This window comes from Blennius ocellaris, assembly GCF_963422515.1.
Source record: "Blennius ocellaris genome assembly, chromosome: 5".
Taxonomy (NCBI): Eukaryota; Metazoa; Chordata; class Actinopteri; order Blenniiformes; family Blenniidae; genus Blennius; species Blennius ocellaris.
This window is the reverse complement of record NC_137654.1, coordinates 25,871,884-25,894,419: the sequence shown is the minus strand read 5'-3', so window position 1 is coordinate 25,894,419 and position 22,536 is coordinate 25,871,884. Positions and strand designations below refer to the sequence as shown.

At 40.3% G+C, this 22,536-nt stretch overlaps 2 protein-coding genes across 2 annotated transcripts; both read right to left on the bottom strand.

Annotated features, from left to right (window-relative positions):
- Positions 1-1,772: 1,772 nt before the first annotated feature.
- Positions 1,773-3,937, bottom strand: hoxc12a (homeobox C12a; the record flags this gene model as incomplete). Its single annotated transcript, XM_080497120.1, is given in 3 exon segments — positions 1,773-2,011; positions 3,300-3,910; positions 3,912-3,937. Coding segments are annotated over 3 exon segments (876 nt in total).
- A 7,881-nt stretch (positions 3,938-11,818) lies between these two features.
- On the bottom strand, positions 11,819-15,053 carry hoxc13a (homeobox C13a; the record flags this gene model as incomplete). Its single annotated transcript, XM_080497220.1, has 2 exons — positions 11,819-12,075; positions 14,390-15,053. 2 exons carry the CDS (start codon positions 15,051-15,053, stop codon positions 11,819-11,821), a joined length of 921 nt encoding a protein of 306 aa, XP_080353346.1.
- Between the last annotated feature and the right edge of the window lie 7,483 nt (positions 15,054-22,536).

Here is a 22,536-nt window from a genome sequence, read left to right as displayed (position 1 = left end):
TAAACAATTACTACAGTGAAACAGGATTTCTTTGAATGTCATGAATGGTAAAAATGTCTTACATATTCTTTCTTTTATCCATTCTTGGCAGTATATAGTTTTGGCCTACATTCCCAAACCCTTACTTACAATCACAAATAGGTTATATGGAATGCGATATTGTACAAGACGATCAATAACATAAAGCACTATTACATAGCGTTAAGAGCTCCTCAAGTGGGATGCAAATACTAACATAGGTAATTTCATTTTACAAAGTTATACACGAGTACAAGGTAAGGAAAGGGACAACACTGAGCACATTGCAAGGAGCAAGTACATTGAATGAGCCTAACTGGCCCTCCGTCCTTCCATTCTAATAATAATAATAATAATAATAATAATAATAATAATAATAATAATAATAATAATAATAATAATAATAATACAATCGTTGTGACGTTTGTATTCAATTTTTAATTTGTTGGTTTTTGAGCAAAATAAAAGTATAAAAAGTCACTTAGAGAAAAAGTGAACATGACTTATAGCTATTTCACATCAATAACATGCTGCAAACATTTCACTGCTATAGCTTACTCATTGTACGTGACAGATAATAGACTGCATTTGCTGAGCGCACACGTATGCCAATACCTAAATATTCAAAAATGTTCATATATCTTAATTTTTTTTTTTTTTTAATATGCGCACCAAGTTTCAGATATGCTTTGTTAGGCCTACAAACCTATTTCCCACCACTGAGGCGAATTTGGGCGGTGTCCTTGTGTCGACTTAAACTCTAGATAAGTGTTGTTGTTTTGTTTTTTTGACTAGGACTGATTGTTTGGCGTTTGTTGTTGAACGCACTGTATTTTTTTGTCACCGGCGCACAGACTTTAAATAGCAGCTCCAAACCGTTTTGATCTCACTCAACTAAAGTAACGCAACCCATGCACGATAAAGCTTTTTTTTTTTGTTAGGACAAGTTGAAAGGTAAAATGAAAAAAGAAAAAAATAATAACTTTAGAAACTTGTCTGTAAATGAACCAAGTCTTTGCGATTTTTTTCCTTCCCAATGCGTCGTCATAAAGTAAGATATGGATTACATTGCGGTTTTATTTCTCCGTCTCCTCGTGCAGACTTCAGACCTCCATGCCCGTGACCGTGAACGTGCTCACAAACTGTGGAGGAGGAAAACAACGACATTCCCCTCACACACAAAAAGAGAGATTTGTTTAAAGTCAAACTGCGGACAAACTATTGCGCAAAATACGCATCAGTCAGCTTTTCGGACTGTTATTTCAGGCCTATTTTGAGATTTTATTGAATGGGCCCCGCTCCCTTATTTTCTCAGACTAAAAGGGGAACAAAAGGATGTAGTCAGGATGTGCCATCCCCAAAAGAGTTGCTTTGAAGACACATTCCTGCTTGGCCAACATTAAGGGCACATATTGATCTCCTGACAGGAAAAACAACAACAACAACAAAAAAGAAAACACATTCTCACAGTTTCTTGTGCGATTATGCCAAAGATATAAGGCTCACCGAGCAGCTTTGGATGCCAGATAGTGGCGTCTTTTGAGGAGGGGGGGGGGGGGGGGGGGGTTCTGACGCCTGCACCTTTGATTGAACAAATATAATAAAAATAACAATAATACAAGAAAAGGTCGTGATATTTGCGAGATGGAAGGATGAGTGCATGCACTGAAAGAAGACCTAGGGGAGTGAAGAAGGCTTGGCTTTTTTTTTTTTTTTTTTTTTTACTGCCTATCGATTCACCTTCTGCGGCATATCTAAAAGTAGGCCAGAGCTTGCTCCCTCAGCATGAGTCTCTTCTTCTTCATCCTGCGGTTCTGGAACCAGATCTTGACTTGTTGGTCGCTGAGGTTCAGACGATCCGAGAGCTCCCTCCGCCGCTGCCTGGTGATGAACTCGTTCAGCATGAATTCACCTTCCAGCTCAGCCAGCTGAAGTTTGGAATAAGGTTTGCGCTTCTTTCTGGTCCGGGTGTGCATCGGGTACCACGGGGCACCTGGAGGAGAGGGTGTAGGGGTGAAGAGGGGGAGGAGGAAAGGAGGGAGGGGTGGTGTGTGTGTGTGTGTGTGTGTGTGTGTGTGTGTGTGTGTGTGTGTGTGTGTGTGTGTGTGTGTGTGTGTGTGTGTGTGTGTGTGTGTGTGTGTGTGTGTGTGTGTGTGTGTGTGTGTGTGCATGTGGGGAGGTGGTTGGGGGCGCGGGGGGGTGGGGGTACAACCGATTAGCCACCACAGTTGCAAAATCACGGTCACCTCCAAGGTTATGGTGAACCCACAGGGGCTTCAGTTGTCAATGGGGATAATAGCTTTACAAGGCTGAGACAATATAACATGTAAGCACATCACTGGATTGTAGTCACGGAATTATTGTTGTTTATTCACATTGATTTATTAAAGCACAGTGTTTTACTAAAGTTGTCTGCAATGGTGTGAATACAGGCACTAAGAAACAGCAGATTGTTGTTTTTCCAAACCCCAAATGAGGGATTTCTACTTGATATCACATTGAGAGAACTGACGCCCCTGGAAGCTGTCACTTCCTCCACAAACAGTCCAAATAGATTTGTTTTGGTCTGTAACCGGACTTAGCTGATTTCTAATCCAACATCCAGACCACTGAGACTTTTGGGTGCTGTTTTAATTATTTTTTTTCACCCTCCTTTAAGGAGACCACCAGTATACCGCGGTTTGTGTCACAGGAAGTTTTATTGTTGCAGTTAAAGCAGCATTAACGTGATAATTAAGCCGTGCTTGCAAATACCCCTACTTATTTGCGAGTTTCGGAGCATATTAAATGACTCTTGAGTCCACAGCGACAGATATTAATTCTGTTTACGAGTCATTAAAAAGAAAAACTCTCTCTATTCGATGCAGTCAACCAAATCGACTCTCCCTCTTTAAATCACTGCTCTAATCCGCTGTGTACAGAGTGCAACAGCACATATAAACAAAATCCACCAATTTATAGGTGAATGGCAGACTTTCACTGAAGCTCTCTAAGTGTGGCAACAGAACTGATAGCTTATTCAGAAGCTATGAGGGAATATGGTTTGGCGAGGTTATCTGTAACTGTACACAGCCACATGCTGCATGGAGTATTTTAGGGCAACCCCTAGCGGCGTTTACGCACCAAGCAGCTGCCCTGCAGGCTAATCCAGCCTGCAAGTTGTGCATCAAGATAACGAGATCTAATGGCGGAGCAGCGCTGCAAATGCACATCGTCTGCACAATTACGTCTCAACATGCGTTCATGATGAAAATAAAATAAAATAAGAAAACGGCACCCACCTCCGCCTGAGCCTATGTTGCTCGGATGGTTTCCCGGTGACACCAGAGTCTGTGTGTCGCTGGATGGAGGCTTGCTGCCCTCGTTGAGCAGAGACGAGCTGGAGTCGGACTCCATTGACTGACAGGATGGCGGGTCTTGCACCAGCTGCTCGGTCCCGTAATCATATTTGGAAAAGGCGGCGCTGCTGCCAATTCCAATGTGCATCCCGTGGTCGGGCGTTAGGGATGATGATGTGTCTCTCGCCCTATCCTCGCGCTTGAGGCTGCTGCCACCTGAGCAGGTCTCCCTGTTCCCGCTGCCGTTGTTGTAATAACATTTACCATCTTCTGGTCTGGTAATTTCACACGACCGATTGAAGGGAGGGTTAATAGACACGGTGCTGCTAAAGTAGGACTGAGAGTATCCATTGCACGGCTCCGAAGGATTCCACGGGAGGGAGCAGACGTTGTCCCTTCTCGGGTACGAGAGAGACGGTAGCCCCGCCAGTTGTCCCCCTGAGGCTCTAAAATTCGGAAAGTAAAATGTGTCTCCAGTGTGGATGTTTACTAAAGGTCCCACAAACCCTGGATTAAGGAGATTATGCTCGCCCATTTCCGCGGGCCCGACCAACAGCTTCTAGTTTATTGCAATCTGACATTTAACATAGTTAAACCTGGAGGGGCGCGTGATTGGCCGTCTCCAAACCACGTGTCCAGGACAACTTCTGCTACACACGGTACCACCCACTTGGTCCATCTCAGACAAAACAAAACATTAACTTCTGTAATACAGAGGTTTATATGCTTTTTAAAAATACTATAAACCTTTTTTATTAAAAATGTAGAATCTTGTTTTCTCTTCTCTTGAACCGTTGCTGAGTCCAGAAAGGAGCCCAGGCTGTTTCTCCTTTTACATGGAACTGTCCATGGCCTCGTTTAATGTCTTTATAAGCTGACAAAAGTTTTTAAAACGCCTTTTCTTATGAAAACTATTTTTCTTGAAGGAGAGGGTGCAATATGACGACTTGTTTTCGAGCAAATTATGGTTGAATTCCATGTCACATAAAGCTGTGATGTCCCAATTTTACAAGCTTGTTTTAAGAAAAGACTGATGCTCATTGCCGCACTCTACTCATATTTACAGTAACGGGGTCAGCAGGTTGAAGCCACTGGCTCTGTAAAAGAGGACGATATTCTACAAGGTTACTTTAAGAGGGTATATTTCACATAATATTCTCTAGTACACCTCACATGAACAACTTTAACAGATATCCTCCAATAAACGTTCGCAGCCAAACTCTTGTGGGATTGTTATACCTCTCACAATTCTTTTATATGAATTTTACAAGATATCAGAGGGCACTTAACTGATTCAATCAGCTGAGAGTCACTCTGTTTTATATCTCACTAATTAGTTGATTTGTAGATGCACTAGTGAAGACACTGAACAAATATATGTGGTGATAGTCCCCCTCTGTTCTGCTTTTCACACAAGAAAGTGTTTTAGACTGCAGCAGCTTCTCCACTTTATATACACAGGCAGGGTCCAGGCATTCTGCAAACAGCTGGTTCAACAATTTCTCATGTGATCTCTGGTCATCAAACCAACCAATCATCATCCTCTAACATATTTTTCAGTCTGACTTATGGCTTTTCAAATCTATTAATTAGTTTGCACCCACAAACTAATTAATAGATACAAATTTTTAAAAAGTGAATATTCTAAAACGCCAATAACTTCCTTTTTTTCATATCAAGCCTGTAACAATTTTAATGATCCCACTTTTCCTTTATAAATTCAAAAGTTACCATCGCCCCGCGCTCCAATAAAGGACACGGAATCAATTTATAGATCTCCAAAGTTGTCATAATGCAGCACAGGGGGGATCTTCTTATGTCACAATTATAAGCAGTTAAAACAAAAAAGTCTAACTGAATCAAGGACAAATAGTTTGACTCATAAAAGAGGGCAAATTGGAATCACAGGAGGAGAAAACAAATGCAGGCTACAGCCGAGCACACTGCGCTCAAGTTCAGACGCACAGTCACGGTGGTTGAACTTGATGTTGAACTCAAATACTTCATCAAAACGCAATAAAGAAGCAGAAATTAAGACAAAATAACGACGAAAAAAGTCCCGAATGGCCTTGAAAATGTTCAGTGGGCTGAAATGAGCCGTTAGCAGCCAGATTTAATTTAAATCAAGATGATTTGAATTTGCCCAGAAATCTCAGCCGCTATCTTTAAACTAAACTAATCGTCACCTATGACAACAAATTACATCAAGCATAGAGTCTAAAAATATGTGACAGCTGTTAAATAATAATAATAATAAAAGATATATGGCATGAAGTAGTAATAGTGTAGTGAACTTTAGGAATAATAAAAACTTGCAGGGTTACAGTATTTGCACATGGTTGCTGAATGCTGTTGCGTGTTGCAGAATTGCCAATGAAGTGTTATGTGAGAGCACGAGCATTCATTTAAACACTAGTTTGACAACGATTTGCAAGTCAGCCGTTATTTGATAGCTGCATCCGTCACTTTGCAACCACATATATCCCATCTAACCCAAAGGCACTGGGCCTGGCCTTAAATAGAAAGAAAAAATATCAAATGTTAGAACTGGAGAAGGACTTGGTGATCCGCTGGGGTTTCACTCTCTGCTCATAAGAAGATCACTGCACATTCCTGTATCTAGTTAGCGAGTCTCGCAATGCAGCACAACATCAATGCAATATCATATCTGAGGCCTTGGCGTTGTGGAACATTTAGGTGCCTTTGGCATCACGGTGTCACTGCAGGAGTCGCCAGGAGCAAAAACACAATCACAGTGACGTTTACAGCCAAGCGGCGCAGAACGGTGTGCAGGCTGAAGTCGCAGCTTTACCTCGGAGAAGGGAGGCCATGTGTTGAGCCTCCTCGCCTCGCCTCGCCTCTCCACGCCTCCGATCCACCGCAGATCCGGGTCTGACAGTCACACAACTGCTGCACTGTTCCACTGAGATGGTGACAAATCTGAGCAGTAGCTAGAGACTGAGCGTTTTCACAAAACGAAAAATCTAAAAAATCTGCTCTTAATATTATTATTAATTAAAAAAAATCTAAACTAGAAGTAGGTGAAGCGCAAACAACACTGTCAAGGTCACTGTCTAGTACACTGCCTGCTCCATATTGAAATTAGCCTCCTGGAATCCCCTGGTCCTGTCCAGACAGGGTAATAGCCCAAACAAAGGGCTTTTCTTCTTCTTTTCTCCCTTTGATTCTCTGCAGGCAGGTTGCCACAGTTATAGCCCTGTGTGCAACCCCTTTAAAGCTTCCTTCAAGGGAAACCAACCGTCAAGGGAAGTCTAAAGATGCCACAAAGGTGGGAACGTTTATCTGGGAGGATTTGTTGTCAGCAACATCTGAAATTTTTGCAAATATCAGTAGTCGGACAAAGCTTACCAAAATAAGTGTGTTTTTTGGAAAAAAGTCGTGTGAAAAGTTCCATATCAATGTAAGAAAATATAGAATATAATATTGTTTGTATTATAAAGGTGCAAAAATGCATGCATATTTAAAATAAAACATCAAACAAGCACAATTGTACAACATTTATAAAGAAGCCTACGCGTCATGCGATTAGTGACTAACGTTTGAACTTGACCGTCAGTGTGAATAAACACATAAAACAATAACACAGTACTGACTCCTGCTTTTCCTACAAAAAACAAAAAATATCAATTTTATTTCTTTACTATTTCGATATGAATTCCAAATATTTATAAGTACTTGGTAAAGAAGTGCAAAGAGTGTGTGTGTGTGTGTGTGTGTGTGTGTGTGTGTGTGTGTGTGTGTGTGTGTGTGTGTGTGTGTGTGTGTGTGTGTGTGTGTGTGTGTGTGTGTGTGTTATAATACTTAATAAACACAGAAATCAAATTCTGTCTAAATTGTTCAGAAAGCAAAACAAATCTTTTGACGCCACTAAATTAATAAATGTTGAACTGACACCAGATTTGGTGATCAGATGGAACAAATTTATACAATATTAAGAAAAAAATTAAAACACTGCTTTCGACCATCCGCCGAGCTGCTGTGTTGAATATTTTCCTGCAGCCTTACACTCAAAAATTCCGATAAATTGTAACTTATTAGACTGAACGTGAATCTCGTTTTCTTTCCTGTTATGTTTCACCAACATGTGACAATCAGATGAACGGAAACACGACAGCAGCAGATGAATCCCGAACCGAATGAACTGATTGCATTCATTAGAGGAAAATCATGTAAACAACAGTCCTATTAACAAACAAGTGACAGACAGGACAGACAAGGCTTTGTGTGTCTGCTGTTGTCCATTACGCACAGGAATTCAGTTATCGAGTTTTCCCCAAAATATTTAAAACATATAAAGTAGATATCCCTCATGTATTATAAAGTGTAGAGAAACAAATAGAGCCAGAATTTACACAACAGCCGATCTACGGCAAGCACCTCCTGTACCCCCATATTGATGAATTGGAGTCAGTGTAGCAGCACTTCCTGATATTTTCCTCTGGTCACCACCAGAGGTTATCAGCCCCCTTTCTCATGTGTGAGCAGCTGACAGCGGCCTGCAGCCTTCACGCCTCCACACACACACACACACGCACACTCTCTCTCTCTCACTCTCTCTCTCTCTCTCTCTCTCAAACACACTGCACAACACTTTTCACTATTTCCAAATGTTTTCTAAGTAAAATCCCAGGGAATAACTTCACACCGTGAACAGTCTCACAACTTTTACTTACAAATCTTTTCAACTGTAACTATACTGACAGCTTTTCTGACTCTATGTTGTTATTTGCACAGCACATGTTAATCCGGGATTGTTTAGTGTTTAATAGTTTAACATTTACCACTTCAGAAAGTAAAACATTAACTTTACGCATATTTCCGTCCACATTTGTACAAATATCTGTGCATATTTAAATAATACTATTTGTCTAATACAGCATGTAATGTTTTGAATAATTCACCCAATTAAAGTAAAAATGTATAAATCTTTAAATTAGTAATTTAAAACATTCAAACCACCACTTTGGAAAACATGTGCTTTACAAATAATTCTTTACATATTCTGCTGATTTCGTTTAATTTCCTTGGTTCAGTTGGAGTCCCATCATGGAGCAAATTACTGCTTAAAATAAACAGTTGGACAAGATTCGACAAAATGTAAAATAAAATAAATGATCTAATGTTTCTAACTTCTAAAAAATAAATAAATAAGAAATTACAATACAAATTCTTAACTAAAGTTGATCACGGCAATGCGCACATCAGTCCAAAAACAACCACGGAAGAAGGAAGCCCAAAGCCGCTTTTATCAGCATATATTCCAACAATAGTCCCTCTAAGTTACTTTAGTCTTTTTAATATAAAGCAGCTTTGCGAGATAAAAAGTCATAAAACAAAGTCCATGTGGCCTACCGCCGTAGTAGGAAGAAAAAGGCCATACCTTTAATCGTTATATTGTGGACGACGTCGTATTATTATTTCCTCTTGCTGTGGAGACAGTGTGGCTGCTTTCTGCGGATTAGTGGTGTTGGTGTGAGACGTCAAAAGTCCTACCTGTCCTTCGTGGTCAATAACACACACCTCATGAGGAGTACATGAAGCCATTGGTGGCTTCAGACGCACGCATAACAAGTGCTTTTAAAAGACAAAAGAACAGAAGCCCAAATGTTAATGCAAAGCTCTGCGAGATGGTCAGAAACGCAGGTCAGAGGATATCGCTGCACTTCCCCTTTTTATGTATTTATGGCATGTCATTAAGTCCGGCTGTCTAGACAGGGAAATAGCACCTTGTTTGCCTACAAACAAACCGCCAGCATTGGTGTTCACCCCCCTATTTATTATTCACAATCTGCTGTGATGTCAAGGTCAAAGTGACTGCATAGTCATGGTCAAGGGTAAATTAGGAGACCCAGAACTTTCCAGGAGGATTGGAGGTCCACGGTCTGACCACCAGGAGTCTGAACAGCGAGCACATCTGAAGTCAGTCGGAAAATAAATCACAAAACCATCTGACGTGCACGAAGAAATAAAAAAGAATCACCTAATCCACATTCAGCAAGTTTTTCTTAAACATTAGATCCAAAAGCCCACTATCCACGAAAAGTGTTGAGAATAAATAAAAGGCTTGACGTTGTTTTTAGAAAACTGATCAACTTCAGTGGGTTTTTTTCTCTTCGTTATAGATTAAATAGTGAAACTCCAATTTGGATTGGGTTGTCCAAACGCTCCTAAAATAATTCTCCACTATAATTATTCTCAAGACGGTCGTATATAAGTGTTTATTTCCACGTAATATTCGCCTCCATTCATTTCCATAACTGTGGCTTGTAGACTGTTGCTTATGGAACATTCAGGCCTTTATAGCTGCAAATCCTGGCAACACGCACAACAAAAGCTCCCATAGCCACACAAAGCGCGCAGCTCTACCAAGCAAACACCGCAACCTGTAAAAAATACTTTAGAAAAAAACAAAGCTGGAGAAACTCAATGTACGATTTGATCTTCGACGAAATGTCTGTACGTGATATTTCAGATGACGTGTCTGAGCGTAGAAACTTTGCCTGTCATGTGACATATTTTAATAGATCCTCAAGTTCATTGCACAACTCACCTGTAATTACTGCACACTGAAGCCATCGCAGCAGCATCCCACAGAAATCCACGTATACGTGTAAGTACTGGGCTGCATGACAGCACACGCACAATGTGTTGCGAAGTTACATTTTACGCATGCAAATGTTTCAAATGTTTCCTGGATAACTCACGTTTAGGAAGCGTGGATGACTGCTATGACTGTATGCACTTATATTCACTTAGTTACGATCATATTAACAGAAAAAAAACAACAAGCAATAAACCAACAACAAATGCGTACCTGCATGTGGATTTCAACTTGTGGGAAGCTCGTAATTGTTTCTCCAAGATCCGAGATATTAATAGTTTTGCCTTTCGGCGTTTTAGCACAAGTCCCTCCTGAACTTCAGCCAAGTTAGAAACAACAAATCTAACTTGGTATTAACCATGATTAAAATTTCAGTGAAGCTTGCACAGAAGGAAATTAATAGTGCGAGACTGTGAAAACGGACACATTTCAAATATCACATCCCACCAGTTCTAAATGACGCTGAGAGCTCTTTATTAACACCAGAAACACACTCAAATAGTTTTATGACGTTAGTTTGCGACTGTCAAAGTTTGCAGATTGCGTCTTGCTCCTCAGTGTTAACGCGTAATTATGGAAACCGGCTGAAATCCCCCGCTGCCATCCAGGATGCCCTCTAATTCTTAATCAAGCACTTTGCAGCAGACGATCTTCCATCGCACATCCGCTGATCAAGTGGAGGACATCAGAGCTTCTGCTGCTCAATGAGACGCTTGCATGTGGGATGGAGGGTTGATTGACTTGAATATGTGAGCATTTTCATAATCATCATTTATTTATGAAACACGTTACCAGTACGTAATTCAACACCACAATACAGTTCACATACTGCACCAAAGTAGAAATAACAGACTCCGTACAAGGCGCGTGGATCAAGTCCACACTGAGGAAAAAGTCCCAAACAAAAGAAAACGATTGTGCATTTATGTGTAATACTCACGGACTTTAATGGTTTACAATCATTCCAGTTGCATGACAGAATCCTTCACTGATAAAGGAAAAACATACAGGATTTCGGGATATTCCAGTTTACAGTTCCGTCATACAAGATAATATGAATTAAATAATAAATGCATTGCACTATACAGATTAACAACCTCGCAGCCTTTGTTTTAGCCCAGGCTTTAAGTGAACACACCTCATGTAGAGGAACACAGCTTCCGTAGAATCACATGGAATATCTTTTTTTTTTTTTTATTTCTTTCACAAGAAAGTTCTTCGCTGTGAACTTTTGTTGAAGATGATCAAGTCTAAAGTTCAACGAGTCATCACGCCACAGCAGTGTTTTTGTTGTTGTCCATGTGGCTGATTCTGTTCGTAGCTGACATCAGACGAAGCGTTTCCTCAGTTTTTGAGATGCCCCGTTGCAAGTCTTACAAATGACATCAAGTCTTTTAAGATTTGGCTTTGAAAAAAAGGGAAAACAGGAAAACACGCAATATTTTGAGTCTTTGAAATACAGATATCATTTTAAATATTATATATTTATATATGTACATTCCTATAAAACAAACGTGATGTGAAATTTTCAATATTTCCACAGTTTTTAGAGTTGTCTCTAAATTGAAAACTTGGGAGGTTTTGGTGGCAGGTCGTTGGACTTGATGATGGAAGTTAAATTAAAAAAATAATAATAATAAAAAAAAAATTAACACTGAACCAAAATGTTCTTCAGCCACGATTTTCAATGTAAGAGGTAAAATTATATGGCAAGATGTTCTTGTTTTTTTTCTTCTTCTTCTTCTTCGTCTTCTTCTTCTTCTTCTTCTTCTTCTTCTTCTTCTTCTTCTTCTTTTCGAAGGTATGACAGTTGCAGTTTTCAAGGAGGTCGATCTTCTTATCAAGTGGTGTGCATGTGATTGGTCTTCGATTTACTGACGAACTTTTTCTCCTTGACTCGCCGGTTTTGGAACCAGATGGTGACCTGACGCTCTGAGAGGTTCGTGGCGGCCGAGATGCGCCTTCTCTTGTCTTTGGTGATGAACTTGCTGGCAGCGTACTCTTGCTCCAGCTCCTTGAGCTGGATCTTGGTGTAAGGAACACGTTTTTTACGACCACGGCGGTAACTGCTGACCTCGGGCTGTAATGGCACAACATCTGTAAGAAAGAAAAATAAAAAAAAACATGGTTATCTCTCTCTATATATATATGTATATATTAGACTGGATGCAAAAACACTGCAATGTCTCGCTTTATCAGCCGCTTCAGCTAACCAATTTATTCGTGCGTGAGAGGGCTTGTGTTTACATTTAAATGAATCATATGCGGAAAATAAAAAAAACAGTATTCACGCAATTTCATTCTAAAGGTCAGCCCTCGCCGTTGTCTGACTGTGTGCGCATGCACGCACGCGCGTTGGTAATGGAGGGCTGCACATCAAAAAGGTTAAAGTCAAGAGCTCAGGTGTGCTGCACCTGACATTTAGTGGCGTAAAATAAAACTATACAGCACTCAATTCTTTGTTTCTATCAATGAACTATCACTATATATTACCATCAAGTTATAGCCACTACTACTGGGCATTGTTTTCTGGTAGCCAACGATCATTGTTATCACCTCAGGCTGCACGTCAATACCTAATCTGCTTGTTGATTATCTGCAAACCGACATAACGGACATCTTTAATGGTATCTTGGACAAATCTCTCGTTAAGATGTTTAATTAAACTGCTGGGCACTACTGGGTAGATATAAAATACACGGTGTCAGAGTGTGGGTGCAGGACGCTGGTCAGTCAGTCCCTGGTGATGAAATTAAAATGACAGTGGGGTAATAAGGAAACTGAAAACTTTAATTTTTTTATGGCTTTCATACTTCAAATCCATGTTTGAACTATATAGCTTCATGCGTAAATCTCATTTTACGCACGTAGCCTTCGACCTTTTTAAAATTATACCTTATTTGATATTAGAGAAATTCATTTTTGGCAATTCGTGCTTAGGATATACAAATTCAGCCATTTAGACACATAGAAAAAGTAGCTAGGAGTAGTAACAAGTCGTGAGACGTTGTTTTTCAGTCAGACATTGTGCTTTATTTCTTCACTATCCATGTTTATATAGGATTATGTTTTTTATTTTAAGAGAAGAAAAATTCAAACATTATTTTGCTATTGTTATTATTGTAACTTACTCTCATGCATTAAATATTGTTTCTATGTTACGTTTGGAAATCCGAGTTGAGTTTTCTGTTGGTGTATTTTTTATTGAGTATAAAACACTGTGTGTGTGTGTGTGTGTGTGTGTGTGTGTGTGTGTGTGTGTGTGTGTGTGTGTGTGTGTGTGTGTGTGTGTGTGTGTGTGTGTGTGTGTGTGTGTGTGTGTGTGTGAGAGAGAGAGAGAGATAGATAGAGAGAGAGAGAGAGAGAGAGAGAGAGAGAGAGAGAGAGAGAGAGAAAGAGAGAGAGAGAGAGGGAGCATCTGTCTGTATGTCGAGTGAAACAGAACGACGTGGAAAGCGCGCGCTGGGGTGTTCTTTTGGGCACGTGCGCGCGTGCGTATTTATCCGCGTGCCCGTGCTTGCGTGGCTTCCTCTTGAGTATTTGCAATATATTAACGTGAAGGGGGAAAATGAAGTGAGGGGGAATCCTGAAACAAAAAGAGCTGCAGATTCCACACAGATAATAAATGCAGGATGTAAAAGAAGGAGCCTGATAAACACTCTATAAACTGCCGGACAGACTCTTGTGGCCATGAGCTGATCATGTATGATACATGCCGTGTGTCAGTCAGCCTAGGGAGCAAACTGAATGCTTAATGTGGACAGTATGGTGTTGGTGAGTCACTCGTGTGACATAGCAGTGCAGTTGTGTGAAAATGTAATCCTTGGTCACACCGCAGGTCGCAGGGATTTACTAGTGCAATCCAAACACAGGAGGATAGCTAACTCACTATATTGCATTACAGGGGGCAAAGGTGTGCACTGGTGTTTTTTTTTTTTCTATTGTACGTGACAGAAAGTGAACCATATTCATCATATGACTGTCAAAAGCAAAACGCTCAAGATTTATATTAACCCTTGAAGGGCCATGCAGTAGAAATGCTCTTTGGTCTCACAAATCAAATTTCTTAGAAATGTATTGCCTTTTCCAAACATGCACGGCTGAACCAAAGAACATAACGGCATTTAATGCCAGAGTGCAGGAGAATAAACACAATCAGTGATATGGGAATTGACAGCTGTGCACTTTTGTAGCTGCAGCTGTACTCCTTAATGAAACTGGGAACTTTAACTAAATACAATCCACAAACATGGAAATAACAACTAAATACAGTAAAACTATACACTGTCCACTTATTTAGATAACTTTATTAATATGCTACCAATAAGGAATTAATAAAAAGCCACCAGGTGTTGGACTAAATATAAATGTAACTTCCAGAAACCTTAAAATGACATGAATATTTTCTCACCTGGAAAAGGTGATTTCCAGAGATGACTCGACTGCGTTTGCTCTTTGGAACAGTACACCTGCCCATCCCAGCCATTGGAGAGAGCCCAGTGCTGGTAGCCCTCCATCTGGATCAGGGCGTCGTGTCTCGGTTCCGGGTGCGCACTGATACTGGGGACCACCGACACGTCCAGATATCCGGGAACAGCCTGATACGAGCTGGCGAAGCTCGGGTAGAAGGCGAACTCTTTGGCCCTGGTGGACAGTTCTTCCGTGGGCAGCGCTGAGCTGGGCTCCGCGTATTTCTCTGCGGGGTGGTACGAGCAGGGCTTCTGCTGCAAGTTCACGTTGTGCGAATGAGACAATCTACAGCCGTAATATGGGTTTCCAAAGGGGTAGCCGTAACTCAAAGAAGCGCTGGAGGACGTCTGTGGAGCGGGACACTGCCGGCCGGTGTCCGGGGAGGAAATATCCGAGTAGACGGAGCCCTGGTGGGTCGCTATGGTGCCAGAATGTCGTCCCAGCGCGGGGTGCGACATCAGGTCCCTGCAGTGGGTCGCAGGGAAATTACCGCTCAGTCCCTCCATTGTTTGGCTTTTATTCTGGTTGTTTTCATTCGGGCTTTTTTCATAAACGTACATCAAGGTGTCCGCCCAGCGTGGATGCAGAACCAGCGAAGTCGTCATATCACGGGCTGCCGATGCTTTTTAAAAGTCGACTACTCCAAGACGGACACCTCATTTCCAACTACATTTTACACCAGGCGCATGCGCACACGCGGCCCCTGTGTGTCCACTTCATTAAGAATCTGGCACGTGATACGCTAACAAGTCCTACGAGATTGGGCTTGTGAGCAGGAGGCAGAGCAGCCCTTTAAAGACCCACTGCCTCGCTTGTCACCGTTTTTTCCTGCACAATATCGAGCGATACCATTGGCTTGAATCACCGAGACCCACGCCCTTAAAGGGGAGTTTGGATCCTTCCAAGATTAGGGCAAACGAAAACAACCTGTGAAATTTGGCCGACGCCGAGGACTGCCAGAGAATATTGCAGCCTATGATACATGTCACAGTTGGTCAATGGAAAATAAAAAGTGTAATATTCCCAGTTATTATGCTTTTTAAAACGGCATTTCACAGCTTGCATTTTTACGCACTGCAGCACACACTTTTCCATAGTTGCTCTTCTGCTCTGCTGGAGCTGAATAATTCGGCAAATGTTTCATTACCAGGCATGATTGTTATTATAGTTAAAAAATATATATCCAATATGGAATGTCTTATGCATATTTAATGTATGTTGTATAACTTTGTATATTAATAAATGCAGAGCTGTCTAATCGAAGGAGCATCTGAAGCGCCTCACGTCTTTTTAAGACTATTATTTCTCTTTGCGCATAGATGTTTGGATCATTTATCAACATCAGAAAAATATATTTTGTGACAAAACAGACTCATTTAAAGAGTAACATTTGTTTCTGGAGTATTTAATAACTCATGTTGTATAATGTTGTATTTTAACTATTTACAGTCCTTATTCATCTTTTGGCATATTAACCTTCATTTTAATTCACTAAAGGAAATATATTAGTGTGTGTGTGTGTGTGTGTGTGTGTGTGTGTGTGTGTGTGTGTGTGTGTGTGTGTGTGTGTGTGTGTGTGTGTGTGTGTGTGTGTGTGTGTGTGATACAGAACTAATAAGACTAGAAAAGTTGAATATGTATCAGCAGCTACAAGTTGTGTCGAAATGCAGTCAAACCAAGTAAGACAGCGTCCTTAGAAATCATCATATTCAATCCAAACATTTATTCTAAACACCCACAATGAAATCCACTATGTTATACACAACTTTTCCCCTCCGCAGTACTGCAGCATAAATATACTCAGTTTGAACAGTCACGACTGGGTCCGAAATGACTTTTAATAATGATAAGACATCTAAAAAACGCAAGTAAATGAATTCATGTGATCTTTGAGTTTCACTTGGCTATTCATTCATGTCATACAAGTGAATGCTGACGCTTCCAGGCGAAAATAAGAACAAGGGGCTGCTTTGAGCTGGACTATGTGTAAGGCTTGTTTAATTAGACGCCATAGTGGTGAAGACCTTTTCCTCAGTCTTTGCCATTTTACACACGTTCCCCATCAAATCTCAATGTAAAATATTCCTGCTTTATTTTTTACGCCACCCCCTAACCAGAATGCAATATATCACAGGAAGTTACAAAACACCGAATTATCTGTAGCTTTATTAAAACACTTTTAAATGAGTAAATGGCATTTTCAACATTACATTTTCGTGTTATGGATGGGATAGGCCGTGAATGGCTCCAGAAAGTAACTTTTGTGATTCCTATCCCATGAGTCACACATAAAGCAGGCTACAAACTGCCCGGCGAAGGGCGCGTGGTTTATCAACATTTCTACACCACCGGGTAGCCTTGAGAATAATCAGGCCACTCTGTGTATTTGTCAACAGCACTAAGGAAGCTGGACCCCCATCGCTCCTCGGACAGAGACTATAGTTCTTTTGTCTCAAGGAAATTACCACTGCGAAGGGCTCATCCAAACGGCAGCTGCACGGAAGTCCAAGGTCAAGGTAAAAAAACGCAGACAAACACGGTCGTAATGAGAGTCTAGACAGACAAGAATGAACTTCACACTAGAGTATGCATGCAAACTCGCTGTTATTTAGAGACCCCAACTCTAAAATATTTGCTGTGTTTGCAGAACAGAGAAGAATCCAAAATATTCCCGAGGCTTTATTTTTAAATTAAGGAATTTGGCAACTTTTGCGCTGCAGGAAAAGGGAAAAAACGAGTCTTACTTAAAGTGAAAAGAGCAGTATTTTGGGAAAAATTCAAATGAGAAGAGGTCAATGATAGCGTGTTGCAACACGCTATCATTGACAGTTTCTAAGCATACCACTTTAAGATGATCTCTAAATGTACGTTTGCGGATTCAAATGAAAGTATATACAGTATATATGGCATAGCTTTGGTCACAGAGTCTCATAAAGGTGGGAATTACACGCACAAACACATACAAATACCAGAAAACTGTGATTTGGTTATAGTTTGTGGTGCATTAAGGGAAAAAAAACACACGTTTGGTCACTTTGTGGTTTCCTCCAAAACTGAAATTACGAGATACAGATATTCTGATTAAATCTGATTCAAAGGGGAAAAAAGTTTACAGATTAAACTATGACCTTTAAAAAAGTGGATAATAATATATAACTACACGCAGAGGCAATTTATCCGTTTGCATAAACGAATAGATTACATTTTACAAGCGGTCAGAATAAAAATGGCGTAAAGATAAATATTTTGCGCATATCCGCAGGAGGAATTTCTTTGACACCAATGCCAGCGAGTACACTTTATCCAAGTTTAAGACTAAATAGAATACGTGACACGGATATCCCAAAGATATCAAACTTTAAGAGTTGAACTTTAATATTTACTGTCGTCCATAACCAGTTATCAACGCAGGTGGATTTTTACAGGATGAAAATGATTCCCCCCCCCCCCAACTTTACGCATTTTACGCACGTTCAAGTTTCACATAGAACCAGCATTTAAAATCATCCACACCACCAACTCAGTGTCAAATTTACAAATTCATATTTTTGGTCAGTTATGTCACAAATATTTTAAATTAAGGTCAATATTTCCACATAGTCGACAGGGAAGATTACAAAGACATTTACTTATTTAACAATATAAGGTTTTTATGAAGTTATAAAACACTATATCACAAACTTTGAAACCTCGCCATCAGTGGATAGGCTGGACAATGAACAAACAAACAAAAACTCTGTATCAAGAATACGCCCTCATGACTCTCGATTTTCGGCTTTTTAACCAAGTCACAAAACCAGGTGAAATTCCAACTGCCCGTGGTAAAATGTCAAAACTGTAAGTGCGTGGTGTCACTGAATCAACACAAGATTGTGCAAGTATTTTGAATTTATTACACAACGTGCTACTCTCAATTGTGTTGTACAATAATTCCGTATTCTTTAAAGGGACTTTCTGCTAATGTGAATGTATTATTTATTTATTTTTTACTATTATTTTAAAAACAATTAGGCCATTTTAAGCATTAATTTCCCCCTTTAAGACATGCAAAACAAATCGCCAGGCACGTCTCCCAAACGGAATATTGACTTTTCCCAGTTGCGGTTGATAGAAATAACTTTTACAAAAAAGAAAGAAAAAAAAAGAAACTATCTTCACAAATAGCGATGATGTGTTGCTGTAAATATCTTGACAACCTCCTTCCAGACAGGCCCTGACAGACGTGCAGAGCGCCTGTCTGATGCAGAGGTTTGTGGGGGGAGGGGAAGCTTCCATTCTCCTCCAAATGCAGCCTACCTGCGACTTCCACTTTAAGGAACTGACTGCATATGCGCATGACTGAGCCGATGGACGTGAAGCCAGGAGGATGTGTCTTTGCAGCATGTGCAGCAAGCGCCATTTCGATTATGCTGCACGTGCAGGGAGCCTCCTGCAAAACAGTTGATCTGAAAATGGCACGCACCCAGTGCGATAAAGCTCCACAGGAAAGGTGAAGATGTCGCCTTTTTGGGTTTGCTTACTCTTGATACAAGACGATTCATGGGTCATATTTTTTGTAATGGGGATTTTTTAATCAATTTTTTTTTTACGCCACACTATCTATCATACACGTCACACCAACACTGGTATTCTCAAAGATTATATCAACAGTCTTGGAAGTGGTTTAGATCCTTGAGCGTTTAAGGAGGCGATCAGACGTCCAGGAATTTGTTGATAGCTTGCAGGTAGAGTCTGCGGCAGGCATGTTGAAATCAGGTTGGGTTTATGTTTACGCCTTTCCAGACAGCTTCAGGCTGTACTGGTACCCAAAATTATAAATTCAAAGTAAATAAATGAAAGTTAAGTCATTCTACAGACTGTGATATTCAGAAAAACCAACAGAAATGCACATTGGAGTTTGAACACCAACATGTTACTCTTTTTTTCTAGAGGTCTTCGTAAATGATCCAAGTGCTTGGCTCCATTGCATGTGTCATTTATCAGGTTTTGTTAAAAACGATTTCTTGGAAGTTGCATGTGTTCACTGCAATACGTTATTTCGCATACAGTATTATTTTCTGCAACATGGGGTTTCTCTTTCTCGTGTGTGTGTGTGTGTGTGTGTGTGTGTGTGTGTGTGTGTGTGTGTGTGTGTGTGTGTGTGTGTGTGTGTGTGTGTGTGTGTGTGTGTGTGTGTGTGTGTGTGTGTGTGTGTGTGTGTGTGTGTGTGTGTGTGTGTGTGATAAGAAGGGGAGCAGAGCAGACCACTGTCATGAAAACATTCCCACTAAACTAAAACAGCATCCGTCTCAATCTGGTGTTTTCCCATCCAGGCTGGATTTAATTTACGATCAGAAATCTTCATAATCACGACCGCCAAGACCACTGAGCTTCCATGCCAACATCCAGGGCACATGGAGGCATGTGATTTTTGTCGAACAAAATTCCAGAACGTGATCTAAAATACATACGTATGGCGCACTGCAGTGTTCATGCTTAAAATGTTGACTCCACTGGTAATGCTTTTTCGCACAATAATGAAAATACCTACGAATCCTGAGCATTTTCCCTCTTGGTTCACTTGGCACCACAAACCCATGGTTGCTGCATTTTTCATATCCTCCTCGCGTGTACATGAGCAGATTTTAAATTGAGCTCCGACACTTGCGTGCAGCATACGTGACTTTTATCTGAATCTAAGTACGGAACACGAGCTGTGGGGTTTTCAAAGGCTGCAAGACAAAAATAGTCTCATCGGCGAAATTATATGTTTGCAAAACACACAAAAATTACCTTAAGTATTCGTGAAACGACATACAGTGGATAGAGGAGACAAAAAGTGTCGAGTTTAAGCTATGCAAAGGTGTGCGGGGGGAGTCATTCCTCCACCCAGACTCACTTTACAAACCAACACCTTACATGTGAAATAGGCTCTTCTTAATCTTTACTGAGTGTGCAGATGTACACATCAGCACACCTCAGACCTGAAAATAGCAGAATCGGGCGTCACTAAAAGGTTTGGCTATTTATTTATTTTTTATTCCTGACTCTTTTGATAGAGGAGTAGATAGTGACTGTACGCGAAGCTGCTAGAAATTGATGTTTGGGGGAAATAAGAGTACCAACACTATGCTTTAAGAGTAAATTACTTTGGATTTGACTCGTTTAATCTCAGCTAGAGCAGGTAAACTATAAGCAGATAGCTGTGGGCGATAACCGCAAATATAGAGCCGCGCCCAGAGGAAGCAGGGCATGCTGGCAGACCACCACAGAGACAGAGTAGATTTGCAAAATACAACACGGGCTTTACAACATTTTTATTCACTGTATTTTTTGTTATTCAACAAAAACCCAGTCGTGTATCTGTCAGTGCTAATTGTGACCTCTTATCTAATATCAGATTGCAATAGTTTGCTCTTCATTTATGTGCAGACACAACGTCTCTTTTTTAAATTTCAAAAAGCCGTGAAGTGCAATTAAACGAGTTCATAACATCACGCCGGTTTATTGAAGAACGTTTTAGCCACAGACACTTGCAGAATTTGACACAATTTAAATGACAGGCTGGTTAAGGGTGAGCGCGTATTTGGATAAAAAAAAATATATATGAGAGATGGATTTCATTTATAGGTGGAATGATAGTTGCCGCATTTCTCATGCGTAAATGTTCAACTTTAGACAGATTGTTTTCACATCCTAAACTGGAAGCCGTTTGCAAAAACTCGTTTTTACGCATTTACTAGAAGTGTTTTCATTATTAATTAAATGTTTTTAATTCAGTATTTCAAAAACAAAAAAACAACACCTTTTTACACATTTACTTCAATGGCGATACAATCACATTGTGCGTAGTTAGTTGTAAAGGCCTAAATCTGTTTTTGAAGTAAATCTATATATGTATTAACATTGTATCCAAAGTGAATCTGAAAATTATGGACAGATATTTGCGTTGCAGGTTGTCTAAAGTGAATTTTTCAAGAGTAATCCTGTGATTCCTCTGCTGCAGTGCAGAGGCTGAGCCAGTGAGCAAGCAGACAAAATAAATCCACAGTTTGACGCGTCCCGTCGGAAGTCCAAGTTCAAGTTAAGAGAGGCGGTCGCTCCATCCGCCCAGACAGCAAAACAAAAGACACACACGTTCATCATTAATCATCTCACTTCTTCTCTCAAACAATAAACCCGCTCAAACTCTACAGACATATTTCAAACTGCCTGTAGGTGTTCTGATAAGAGTTCAAAGTGCATTTTAAGACGTTTTAAGCATTTTTTTGTTGTATTTGAGGCACTATATCCCACGAGGATTTATTTCGCCTGGAAAATGGTGTGAAATAAGTTCCGAAATATCAAGCATTTACTTGAATGAGTTACAATGAGCGATCGACTCAATCCAGATCATGTGAATAATGTTACGATTTTTTAATGTCACAGAATCATTAAATCTGCGCCTTTACGCATAATTGTGTTTGTTAACTGTAATGTGGAAAATACGTGTTTCTTGATCTCCAAGGGTATATATTCCTGAATCTCTATTGAATTGGACGATTGCGTTATGGACCTGTTTCCACTCATTTGGATCCATACTTGTAGTACCCTGCAACCTCAAAACTGTTCATTAAAAGAAAAGAATGTGCCAGAATGCGGCCACAGCTCTTTAGGCGCATGCAGGCGTGGGATGCTCGGACGCCTGACACACACCGCTGAATAAAAATACCCGAAAACACAATCCAGTGGGCTTCACCTTTTAATGAAGTGGTGTTCTGCATTAACACTCTTAATGCATTAATACTCTCAATGCAGTTGCAGTCAGGACTCGGCGGTGCCCCACATGATCTATGCAACTAATTCCATATAATCTTACAGACTGAAATACATGTTGCACGTAATGCGTAAAATCACAATTTAAGATTAAAACGCTCATTCTGTCTTTGATTCATCCTATAATTCCTCAATGTTGCCTTGTGCATTGATATTATAGTCTTATTCCCTCAGTTCAAACTTAATCTAAAATAATAACATTGACTACACTACCATTGGAAGTACAACAAGCTGATAATATTTTGGAAGGTAAACACGCAAAAAATGAATCCAACGACTGTTTATATTGTACAG